Source organism: Prinia subflava, chromosome 1 (genome assembly GCF_021018805.1).
Source record: "Prinia subflava isolate CZ2003 ecotype Zambia chromosome 1, Cam_Psub_1.2, whole genome shotgun sequence".
In the NCBI taxonomy this organism is placed as follows: domain Eukaryota; kingdom Metazoa; phylum Chordata; class Aves; order Passeriformes; family Cisticolidae; genus Prinia; species Prinia subflava.
The window spans coordinates 122,254,921-122,267,667 of NC_086247.1; the positions used below are offsets into that span (position 1 = coordinate 122,254,921).

Here is a 12,747-nt window from a genome sequence, read left to right on the forward strand (position 1 = left end):
TTTACCCTTTCTTAACATAATCAAATGGACTTCTGGTTATACTCCAGTCTGTCACATTAAGTCCCACTTTATTGAGTTGTCTTACTGTGGGTTGTATTGTAGCAGTGCCTAAAGACTCAGACAAAGAGCATGGTCCTTTTGTGAATCCCATAAATTAAGGATCCATTATTCTTTTGGGGCTAGATACACTTCTCTTTGTAATTACATCCTGAGCTGTGACAAAGTGGCTGCCAGGCAGCACAGCTGTCAAAACTACTTTGCAGGGCAGTTGGAAAGCACAAATCAAGTATAATAATAGAAATGTTTGGGACATGACAATGTTTGAGATTGTCATAATCACCCATGTCCTTGCAAATGTATTGGTGCTGATGTTGCCAACTGGGACTCCCAGATCTTTCTGGCATTTTGAGGTCTGCAGCACAGTTTTTGTCTAAAGGCTGTCACTGTCCTGTCTCTTTTCTGTCTTTTGTGTCACAGGAGGCATCATGCAATGGGCCGTATCACTCTGCTAAAACAGATGATTATTTTTTTACACTTAACCCTTCAGATCTGGCTAATGTAATGGGCAATAGCAGCAGAAAGGAGGTGGTGCCAGAATGCGGCTGGAGCAAACCCTGTCCCTTCCAAGAGTACCCAAGTTGGTTTGATTCATCCTGCTTGTCAAATCCTGCACACAGGATGCAGTTAAGTTGATTTAACTGCTACTGAAAGGAGCAGTTCTGCTTTACCTCACTTCGAGGTTTCTGCCTTCCTCAATCCTGCAGCTATTTGGTCACAAGGTGGATCAATGTGGCTGTCTGGCCAATGGAAAATCTATTATTTTCTGAGGTGTTATTTTTCCACCAGATCGATCATCTGGATAGAGTCTGATGGTTACCAGATCCCACGGAAGGGTGGCAAAGGGGAAAACTCATCCATGGGTTGCCAGTGGGATCAAACTCATCCATGGGTTGCCAGTGGGATCACTGTTTCACAGCAGACTGTGGTCAGGCCAGTGCTGCTGAAGGCCAGGCTGCTGCTGCACTCAGGTGACAGATAATCCAATGTCACACTGATGCTGGAAGGGACTGTTCTCTGTCTTGGCACCCTGACACAGGTTGGGCACATCTGCCACCTCTCTGCTATGGGTGACCTTGTGATCTCAGGAGCTGGTTTAGGGAGCACATCAGTGATGAAAAAAACCTATTCCTTTTTTATTCCCCCCCCCCCCAAGATTAGTGTCATGGTTAAGCCAGTTTCCTGTGGGGCTGGAGGAGTACTAGGGTCAGCCCTGAAACCAGTGGGACCTCTTGGTTGGGACAAGGCAACAGCTCTCTCTAACATGGCTATGAAATTGGTTCAACTATAGTGTCATTTACCCAGACATCTAGTCTACCAGGATTTAGTTTACCAGGATGGTAAACTCATCCTGGATGAGCAGGTCAGCCTTATTTGTAGCTTTGAGGCAGAAGATATATGTAAGGGAGACTCACATTACCATCAGTTCTATGATCGAAATAAGGGAGAATATAGTCTGGCAGACATGAAGTGATTTCTGTATCATGAGTTAGAAAAGGCAGGCTCCAGAGACTAAATAAAGTCCCCATAACCCATGGAAGTGAATTCTAGACACGTCTTTTACAAATAGGAAGGGAATTGGCTTCTGTCATTGGGAGTTGTATGGCAGGGGTTACCTGAATCACTGGAAACAAGTCACTCATCTGGGGTGAACTGCTTGGTTTCTCCAGTATCAATGCTGGCTGGCATTGGAGGATGAAACACCTCTTTGAGTCAAAAACAAAAACCAAAACCCACTGGGAAGGGAAAAGATAAGGTCTTCACCCCTTGCAGCCATAAATAATGGACCAGAGGGTAACTCGGGCAACTCGGGCAAGTGAAAACGTGAGGAGCCTCCAGCCCAGGCAGGCTCAGTGCTTGGGGGTCACACCAGGCTGCTTGGGACTTCCTCCAGCGCCGTCTTGACAGGCTCCAGGAGGAAGCCGAGGCCACCCAGCCCCTGGAGGAGCCCGAGCCCCTCTCGCCTGGGCTCGGACCCGCAGTCTCTGAGCGTGCTGGCCACTCTCCCACGTGTTCTCGCCGTGGGTGGGGGTCGGTGCGGGGCGCCAGGAGCGCTGGAGACAGCCCGGGCGGCGGTCCCTGAGCGCAAAGGAGTTAACAGGACTTTCTGCCTTTTCCCGCCCGCGCCTCCTCCACCCTCCTCATTACCTGCACTTTACCACGGCCGGAGCCGCGGGGCGGGAGCGGTGCAGGGCCGGCGGGGCTTCCTGCGCCGCCCGGGGCTGCCCGCGGCGCCGGGGCCGCGCCGTGCGGGGGAAGGTGCGCGAGTGCTGCGCGCTGCGTGCGGGAGCGCCCGCCCGCCGTGTGCCTGCCTGTGGGTGGGAGCGCGGCTGGGGCTACGGCCGGGCCGGCGGGCGAGCGGCTCTGCGCGCCGCAGCCCGGCAGGGATGCGGCATGGCCGTGGGCTCCGTGAAGATGCCGTCGCCGTGTGAGGGCGCGGAGCTGGCCCGAAGCTGGAGCCCCGGCGGCGGAGCCCAGGAGCCGCCGCCGCCGGTGCAGCTGCGGCAGAAGCTGCGGGAGCTGCCGGCGCTGCTGCGGAGCGGGCTAACGCTGCGGAGGAAAAGCGCGGCCGCCGCCGGCCGGGTGAGTGAGTGAGTGAGTGAGGAGAGAGCGAGGGAGCCGCCGGCGGCCCGGGGCAGCGCCCCCGCCCCGCCCTGCCGTGCCCTGCCCGCCGGGCCGCGGTGCCCGGGGCAGGCGGGGCGGCGCCCGCAGCGCCCCCGGGCTGTCGGCGCTGGCCCCGGGCTGTCAGCGCTGGCCCCGCGTGGGGCCGGGGGCCTCAGGGGCGGAAGGAGGGAGGGAGGGAGGATGCCCGGGCAGCAGCCGGGCGGCACCTCGGCACCCACCGGGAGAGGTGCCCGCGGCGGGCCCCGGGCTCCGGCCACCGCTGCCAGCTCTGGTACAGGGTGAGAAAGCGTCCCTATCCCATCTCCGGGTTCCTCGAGTGGCTCTTCCCCTCTGTCCTTTTCCCCTCGTGCAGGCTGGTGCCTGCTCTCCGCGGACGGGAGGCAGAGCGCGCCTGTGCTCCCACAGCGGTGCACACGCGTGTTCCTGGAGCGTGTGCAGCTGGGATGGAGCGAAGCTGGGACGCACACACCTGGCCCCCAACCTCGAGTGTCTCCTGACAGTGAGGCTGTGGGGTCAGGTGGGCATCACCGAGATCCCCAGCTAAATTTCACTCAATTTCACCCATTTTTCAGAAGGCTGGTGGTGTGTCTTTGCAGGGCAGTCAGTGCTCAGGTACAGACCCCCACTGCCGGGGAACTGCTGTGGTGAGAAGCTGCTCACGCCTCCGAAGTCCCCCAGTTGTGACTGGAGCCATATCGGGGGGTGGCATTGCCATGGGGCAGTCGGTCTGGTCAGACCTTACTTGCAGGCCAACACTGGATCGTAACCCACCTCCTGAGCAGTCGAAACGAAGGTGTGGGTTAATCCACGCGGGTTTGTCTGCGTGGGGAATCGGGCGAGCTGCTGTTTTGTTTCAGTGCACTGATAAACACCTGCAGAGAGTTGGGGGGAAGTCAGCATGCTGTGTGTTCGTACCCTCATCAACTTTGCAGTACTTTGCCCATGTAAATAAATGAATTCTCTGCATGGGGAAGTTGTTGTGAAATATACAAGGGTGTGAATTTCAAAACAAACTTCCTGGGTGAATGCTTTGTTATAAGAGGGTATGTAGGCAAGAAAGATAATTAGGAATGTAAAAGTAGGATATAATTTCACAGTAGAATAGCTATTTTTGAATAATGGGGATTCAGATTCTAGTTGTATATTAATTTCTTTCCTCCAACACATTCAACACACAAAACAAAGACTAACCTGTATGGAGATGCCTAATGATTTTTATTGTTCTGGCGAATTAGTAATCCACATGATTACAATTCAAGTTGTCCATATGAACACAGAACTAAGGGGATTCAGTTAAATAGCTAAGTCTTGCTTTGCCCTAGGAGGATGTTTGCGACAGATATCTTTTTTCCAATGAAGGAAGTCCTTTTCTGAATTGAGTGTGTGGTTTGTTCCTCATTAAAAGCATACTACCAAAGAAATGGAGTAAGTGTGCAGTGAGGAGGAGAGAAGCAGTGCAGAACTGCTGCTGGTAACAGCTTTAGTTTGCAGGCAGGTCTGAAACGCTGTTTTAACAAAACAAATGTGTGACACTTCAGGGAGACACCATGCAGAGCAGCCTCAGGTTTATTCTCCTGGTTGTTGCTCACCACTACTGAAAGCATTTGACAAGTGAGTGGTATAACAGTTACTCTGTAAATATTTGCTGTGGGTGAGTTAACACGCCGGTGAGAAGCCTGGGTAGCTCCTGGGTCGTGCAGCTCCTCACTTGAGCTTGGTGAACCTCGGTCCTCTTTTGTTTCACAGAGTTCCAGCTTAGCGTCTGCCTGCCTTTGCTGATGTTCTGTGTGATGGACAAGCAAACATAGTGTGACAGATTTAGTGGTGGTGTCACCTATGGCTTCACCTCCTGGTACCCTGTGGGTCATCTCGTAAAGGTTTCTGTGAACCATCTGTCTTTGTAGGAAGACTGGAGGGAGGATGGTGAGTCAACCCAGTGGATCTTCTGCTAGGAAGAAATTCTTAACTGTGAGGGTGGTGAGGCACTGCAGGAGATTGCCCAGAAAAGCTGTGGATGGCCCATCCCTGGAAATGTTCATGGGCAGGTTGGATAGGGCTTTGAGCAACCTGGTCTAGCAGAAGGTGTCCCTGCCCATGGCAAGGGGGTTGGAACTATTGTCTTTAAGGTCCCTTCCAAACCAATCCATTCTATGACCTTGGAGCTGTGGGAGAAGCTGTGTGGGGATGCTGTAAAGCTACAGCAGGACCTTTGGACCAGTGTCTTGGTCCCATGTGGAGAATGGGAATGCTGTGCTCTCTCACGTCTGGGTTTGCAGGGACTATCCTGAAGATGGGATTGCTCAGCAGCATAAATGTTCCCAGGAGCAGTTCACACAAAGAGTCCAGCAGGGTTGTTAATTCGCTTACTTGCTCTGCAGACAAAGTGGGCACCTGAAGTGTGTGGAGTGTCTCCCTATGTGTGTGATCATCCAGGGAGCAGTTTGTTTTTATTAGTGCTACCCCGTGTTGGTTCTTGTCTGCTCTGTGCATGTGCCTTTCCCCTAATGGACTTTTAGGGGCATGACACTTTTCACATACTTCTATTTAATATGCAGAATAACTTAAACCTTGAAAATGACAGTATTTGGGAGAAGAAAGGGATATGTCAGAACAATAAAATGCAGCATTTCTTATACTTTCACTTTTAAACCTGACCCTAAAATTTTAAAAGTCTTAAAGTAAGGTTGGAGGAAGGAGTAACACAAACATATGAAACAAAGATTCCTTTTTTTTCCTACCTCAACAAAATATTTCAAGTTAATCCAAAGCTAATTTTCAGAGGGTTTTGTTTGCTTACAAAAAAACCTTAATCTGTTCTTCCTCTCCAGTGACTTTTTCTTTGTGCCTTTTTACTTGTTCAAACACCAAGCTGAGAGTCTTATTTGTCCAGCTGGTTTCATCAGGAGTGTTGCTCACTTAGGTGAGCTCTTTTCAAGTAAATGCTGACCAGCTGAAATCCTGCCTTGTTTAATTTCCTAGAAAAATATTATGACCCCTGAACAGGGGTTCTGCTTCTGATGCTGACTTGCTCAGGGACTGCCTGCAGTGCAGTTCGCTTCCACATCTATAAAGCACAAATAATCTACATGTGTGCATGCCTGGGGACAATGGATAATAAAATATAATGGAAGTGTTAAGGGTATTATAATTGTTTTAAGGATGTACTTCACTTCATGCTGTCCAAATATTTCCTGGGCTTCAGGGGAAAGGAAAGCATTGCATAGTAGAGGGTAATATACATTAAAATAATTGATTACATTTTGAAAATCAGTATAGGGTGAAATAATTTTTTTCAATCTGTTTGGACATCTCAGTCTTTGGCCCTTCACTCTAGACTGTCTGAAAATTGTGGCTAGAGATGGGGATAATTGAAAATAGAGTGTAACAAAATTAGATTTCCCTCTCAGTTCAGCAACCCTCAAAACTGGAGAGCAGATAGATATTTTTTGCTTTCTGTGTTGGGATATGTCCTGTACTAATACATGTAAAGAACTTGGAGATGGAAAAGCACCTTGTAGAAAAAGCTGCAGTAACCATCCTGCTTGGATGTTTCTCTGCTGTGAACAGAAACATGTAAACATGAATAGACTCCACTGCTTAAGTCGTTTAGATAAAACAAACATTCAGTTCCTTGTCTAGGGGAGCCCGGTGTTTCTTTTAAAGCTCTTGAACTTTGAACTCTACATTGACCTTGTCCTTGATGGTTTTTTTTCTTAAATTCATTCTTAGGGCAGGTGCAGAACAGTTATCCAAGATGGCATGGATGATTAGATGTATTTGCACAGTGAGCTGCCAGGTGTAGGTTTTACTCATCATCCTCTGCTGGCTAAAATAGCAGAAAATGACTCAACCTTTTGCTCTTGTAGCTGAGTGCGTGTCAGAGCTTGTGCAGAGGCAGAGGAGGGATCTGTTGTGGGTGCCCTGTGGAACTGTTCCCCTCTGCCATGTCCTCAAAATCTCTGGAAAAGCCCTCTGTTTCCCAGTTTGTATCCTAGAGTTACGTGTTGAGTGTACATGTAGTAGGCATGAATACTTTTCTTATGAACTGTCTTTGCTGCTCTTCCTGCTGCCTGTTAAAGATAACTTCTTCTCTTTCCTTTTATCTTGTGACTAATGGTGAAATACAGTTCTGTGCCTCTGGAAGCACCAGCAGTGAGGTCCAACATGCCAAAACTCCTTTTCACCACACTCAGTTTTGTTCTTTATGGAGCTAATACTGCTCCTGAGAGAGCAAGGAAGTGCTCAGAAGGAGGAGGAGGAATTGTCTTGCACACACACAGGCACCTTTTTAATCACCTCTTCTGTTTTCTAGGTTCATATCTACACAGATAAATACTGTTATACATGAGCATCAATGTTGCTCTTTGTCACAGTAATGGATCTGGAAAACCTTTTGGATGTCATGGTGTCAAACCCCATTACCCAGATGTTGTGAAAGATCCTGCTGGTCTGTAGAAACCTTCTTTGTGGGATGTACCTTTTGGCTTGATCAGAGCTGAAGAGGTACCATGACTGTTTTCTCTTCTGAGACCCTGTAGTTACTTCTGTGAGGTTCCTAGAGATCTTTGGCCAGGCATATATTCTCAGACTGTCTTCACCATGGCTTTGTTTTGAGCAGTTACTTTGCTGTACGTTTTTCAGGATTTAAGCTGACTGTGGGGTTACAGGTTGAAAATAAACTACAGAAGCTGCAGTACAGCTGCTAAAAGTCTACATGAGTTCAGGGTGAGTCTGGAGAAGTTCATGAGAGAGAAATGTATTGAGGATACATAAAATCCTCATCAGGCACAGAAGGTTTCTGAGCTGAAAATAGCTGGCTGGCTGGAGTGCATTAGGGATATCTATCTTGTATTCTGGCACTAGCAGTTGTCATGCTGTTGGAGACAACTCCTCTTTGGCAGAGGAAAAAAAATCAAACTATATGCAATCTGTTTTAATTAAATGAAGCATCAGATTCTCTCAACCTACATTCTGCTAAATTTTTCTTCATCTCCTGTTAAGAGCTTTCAGTTGCTTATGTCATTCAAGTAGCTACTCTCTAATCAATTCATTTGGCAGCTGGGGACACTATAGTGTTGTTGATGAGGTTTTGCCAGGACATTAATAATTGGCTGCTGGAAACACTCAGAATTTACAGTCCTTCCTTCCATGTCTACATCATGGTGGTGGTTGATATTTAGGTTTTGATATAGATCTGCTTCATACCCAGATAATCCTCTCGCAAATGACTGACATTTATCACAGTCCATATCCTTGTTGGCAGCTTCTCATCTTCGTGGTCCCTGAGTGACCTTGTATTTCATGCTGCTGAATTACACTCTTTTCCTAATATTACACTTTTTGAAGACTCCTAATCTTCCAGTACACCATTCTGTTTACATGGTTTTGACAGTGCTTCCAATTTTGTGCCATCAACACATTTTGTTAGCACCTTTATGCTCTTTATACCAGTGTTGTTAATGAGAAAAGAAGAAAAAAAAATCATAATAATTTCTCTGGTACCTATGTTTATACTATAGAGACTTAAATTTTGACATTTCCTCTGCATTAAAAAGATGCAGTGATGTTTTGTGTAGATGCTGTACTGGCTGAAATCAGCACACAAAAGTGCTGGATTGACTGAGTGAGTTGGAAGTTTTATTGTCAAAAGTATTATTGAAGTTGACTGATTGATACTGGTGACATTTTGCTTTCAAGTCTGCCACAGAAGTTCTACTCAGTAACTTAATACCTCCATCACTTTAGCAGCTATTACATGACTAAAAATAGTTGTGGTAAGTAGTCTTGAATTTTTCCTATTGTAATCAGGATTATTATGTATTCCTGCTAAATGTATTCGATTAAGATAATTATCTTTCACATATCATGTATAGTATCCTTAAACTTGTCAGCTCTGTGATTGGTGACACATGAAAAATTGAGTAACGGATAAAATAGCTTTAACAACAGTGACCATGGCAGTTGGTGGGGAATTTCAGTGTCTCATGTGTTTATTTGCATAATAATTTGTTTCATAGTCAGTCTTCAGTGAATTACTAATTTGAGAATACTTCTTAATTAGCCCATGTGTTATGACATCTGAGAAATTATGCCTGGATTTGATTAACTACAGTTGAATGAAATGGAAAGTAAGCCCACACTTCTGCCCTAGGAAGTAACCTAGTAAGTTTTTCAGAATGCAAAGCTATTTTTCTCCCTGAGGTTGGGGATTAGCCTGATTGACAGGATGATGCCCACTGCCTGTGGTCTTACACTGGTGCTGGGAGTGAGGCTGGCAACTCCTGGACTGAGATGTCAGCTGCTTTCCAGCATCCCTGGTAAAGTCCAGATGCAGCAATAGCTGGTGCTGCTGCCAACACATGGGGAGTAGGTGCCATCAAGTGGCTTGTGTTCATGGAAGCTGCATAAAATTGACACAGATTTCTTGACACGTCAAAATGCAGTAGCCTGCTTTAAACTGTGGGAAAGGTTCTGTTTCCTTTCTCTGCTTTGGTCCAGAGCACATCCTGATAAGCCTCTCTTTGACCTGCCTGCCATAAACCAGACTTGACTGTAACCCCTTTCCCATGCTGCAAATTGAGCTGCAGCTGAAAATATCTTGAGCTCATTTTGCCTGTGCTCAGTGTTTAAGTGCCTATTGTCTTGTGTTGGAAATAAAGCCTTCAGTTAAGGACTTGCAGAAGCAAGTTTGATCAGCCTTGCATGTTTTTTGTCTGGTTGGACAAGGATCTCAGTGGTTTCACTTTTGGTTTTGCTCCCCTTGCTAAGGGATGTAGTTTGCAGGTCCTCAGATGTGGTACTGCTGTGTATGGCTTGGAAACTTGTCAAGGAAGTCTATGTAGGAAATAAGATCAACTCCACTGGAAGTAAAATCAGTGTATTTGCAAAACTTCTGCTAGTGATACATCCTGTTGAAATTCTTGATTTAAATGTGAGCTGATAGTCCCCTTAGTTACATACTTACAGAAAATAAACAAAATTCACTTAGTGGAATTGTATACTTTAATTTGCTTGGTTACAAACCTGTATTATTGGTTAATTCACACTAGATTTCCCAGCTGCCAGGATGAATGAAGAACACCATACTGTACAATTATGACAAACTCTGTTAAGATTTGTATTCAGCTGTTGTTACTTGTATGTCCCCAGTGATTTGAATTCCATTTATGCCGTGAAGAAATTGCAAAACAAGCTGTGCATTTTTATGCTGATGAAAATGCTGAAAATAGACAGTGATAGCTTTTCAAAAGGGGAAAATAAAAAAAAAAAAGGAAAGCAGGATATGCCGACTTTTCAACCCAACTCACAGAAACCATTGTAATAAAACAGATTTATGCTAATTATATAACAATTAAAGTAATATTTCAGATGTAGGAAAGGAAGGTCCTTTTCTTTATACTTATACTATGTAACTCATGCAATGTAACTTTATATTTATACTGTGTAATTTGGTTATTCAGTTCCAGATGAAGTGCTCCTTCCCAGCCATGGTTTCTGTCGCCCCAGGCAGGTGCTGGGTGCAGCAGGCAGTGTATGAAGTGCTGGTTCTGGCTGCAGGCTTTTGGTCTGGCTCTCGAAAGCACTTGAGCCCTCTGATGGGCCTGGCTGCATTTCTGTGCCTGATGCTGCAGGTCTGCGCACACAGTCATCTCCTTGGGATGTGAGGGAGCCATCTCCTGAGAAGGGTTCATATTAATGCACAGAAAAAGAGCTGTAAGGTTGGTTTGGGCTCAGCAGGGTGCTGTGGGGCTGGAAATCAAATGGCACACCTTGTACCTCTGGGCAGGGTGGGAGTGCCCTGTTCTGTACTCTTTCAGGGCTGGCTTAGCTGGGCCACCCACTTCTCTACTCCTGAGCATGAACTCCCAAACACTCTTTCCCCCCAAATCAGGCTGCTTGGCAGATCCTGTAGGGTTCATGGGTATGGATCCATTTCAGTGGGATATTTTAGTCTGCTTTTTAGTATCACTTTATCCATAACACCTTTTTATTTAAATATTTTTGTTGCACCTGTGGTTTTGACATGAGTTTAAGGATAAAAAAGGAAGTCATTTGGGCTCTAAAGTTAAAAGCCACGGAAGCAGGATGTGAATATTTGCAAATTATAAGTATAAAATGCAGTAGCTATTCATAACTGTCACTATATCTTTTGTCTCAGTTAACTTATTGTTTGGTTTGGGTTATTCTGACCTTGTAAAATGATCTTCTTATGGACATTGCATTAAGCTAGGGTCAATTATTAATTTAATAATTTAAATCCTATGGTATACAATTTTTCCTCATTAATTCATTTTTTGAAAGATATTTTCCTGCAGAGACACAGTGGTCTAACTGATTAAAAGTCCATATAGTTTTTTACAGTCCAAAAAGAAAATATTCTGCTGATTGAAAGGGAAAAAAGCCCTTCAATCTCTATAAGTAGCAGTGGATGTGTATTCATAGCATCAGTAAGGATCTTCTGCCTTCAGTTTTAGAACTGAATGAAGCCATCAAATCTTAAAATGCCAGATGATTTCTAGTTTTCCTTTTTTGAAATATGGATTGTGAGGAATGCATTTTTTTTTTATTTTTGTTGAGGAGACTGCCTTTCTTTCCCTGCTTCCTGAACCTCATACCCAAGCCTTTATGTAATTGAGACATTCATGAGCTACACAAGTTAGAGCAATAAAGAAAGACATAGTTGAGAGCCTCTCCAGCAGTCTTCTGTTTAATTACAGGGTGTGTTTTATCTGTGTGTGTGTGTTTTATTGTGGTAGTTTCTCCTGCAGCTGCCCCTTCTGAGCCTCTCTGCAGGTCGTGGCTGTGTCAGTATCAGCACTCTGACTGTGGAATGAGTGGCACCAAGCACGGAGCTGTGGCTGCTTGAAATGATGCCACTGGTGGGACAAATGTATGTCAAACCATGCCCTTCATGATGAAGTAAATGGTGTGCAGTTTGTAGGTCAGTATTGAGGAGGAGGAAGTACTGCATTTTGGGTTAAAAACTGAAACTAAATAAAAAGGACCTCAAACCTCAAATCCCACAGAAAAACCCCAACAGAAAATTGAGGTCCAGGCCACTTGTGAACATCAAGAATTTATGATGTGGCTTGGGGGAGGGAGAGAGAGCAGGTGTTTGGGGTTTGTTTATATATTTTTTAAGATGATAAGCATTTAATTGTGGTTTTCTGGCCAAGTTCTCACTAAGAGAGCTGGGCCCAGTGGACCTAAACCCCTTTGTAATTTCAGGTAGATGTGGTAGTCATTTGCTGCAATAGACTTCTACTGCACACTGCTGAGCAAATGCTCCATTTCATCCCATAGGTGAATGCAGTTCAGTGACACATCAATTGATTTTAAAATATGGAAAGAAGCGAGGAAAAACAATGCACACACATGGTTAGCTTTGAAAGTTGCAAAGATGTTGTTTATTGTGTGGCTGAAGGAATGAGACAAAAGGATCACTTAGATCTGCTCTGGATCCCAGCTCATGCACATCCCAGTGCTTTGTTGCAGTTTGTCATTTCTTCAGTGCCTGAAGCCTCTTGGCAGTAAAAATAAATCTGGGGGCGTGGGCTGCGAGTCTGATGCTGAATCTGTGTTGCAGGACAAACTGAGTTGTGTGGTGTTTGTTAAGGTAGGCATGGGAGATCCAAGCCCTAAAGGAACAGAAGCAGAATCTAGCAGTTAGCTGCCAAAGAGAGAAGAGGAGGACACAAACTATCCCAAGTTTAAGTGTGTTTTGACTTGAGCAGGATAAACTGTAACATGTGTCAGTGCTAGAACTGATTTGTGTGTGGGAATACTCTAAAGTAGCCTTCCTTGCATTTTGTTGGGAAAAAATATTTAAGAAACAAAAGTTATTAATCTTGTTAGATTTAACTGTTATAAATACTTTTGAAAACTTAAACAGTTTAATTTCCATTCATAAAGAATGGCATAATCATGTTAAAGTTAGAATTTTGATGCTTGAGAAACTTACACCATGCATACCATCTTAGTTATACTCTGTCAGCTCAAAGAGTTTCTGAAAGTGATTAAAGGACCTATTCTCTTTATTCCACATGTATAAAAGAGATTGATAAA

At 45.1% G+C, this 12,747-nt stretch overlaps 1 protein-coding gene across 2 annotated transcripts in view; it reads left to right on the plus strand.

Moving 5' to 3' along the window:
* Positions 1-2,234: 2,234 nt before the first annotated feature.
* The window catches only part of RAPGEF5 (Rap guanine nucleotide exchange factor 5), a 159,479-nt gene continuing 148,966 nt past the window's right edge, over positions 2,235-12,747 (plus strand). Inside the window, exon 1 of one of the 2 annotated variants that reach the window (XM_063410746.1) lies at positions 2,235-2,640. In XM_063410746.1, coding sequence (XP_063266816.1) covers positions 2,452-2,640 — 189 coding nt within the window. In that variant the 5' untranslated portion in view covers positions 2,235-2,451. Of the gene's footprint in view, positions 2,641-4,522; positions 4,606-12,747 lie in introns of those variants that run through there. The other variant, XM_063410751.1, reaches the window with a different exon arrangement.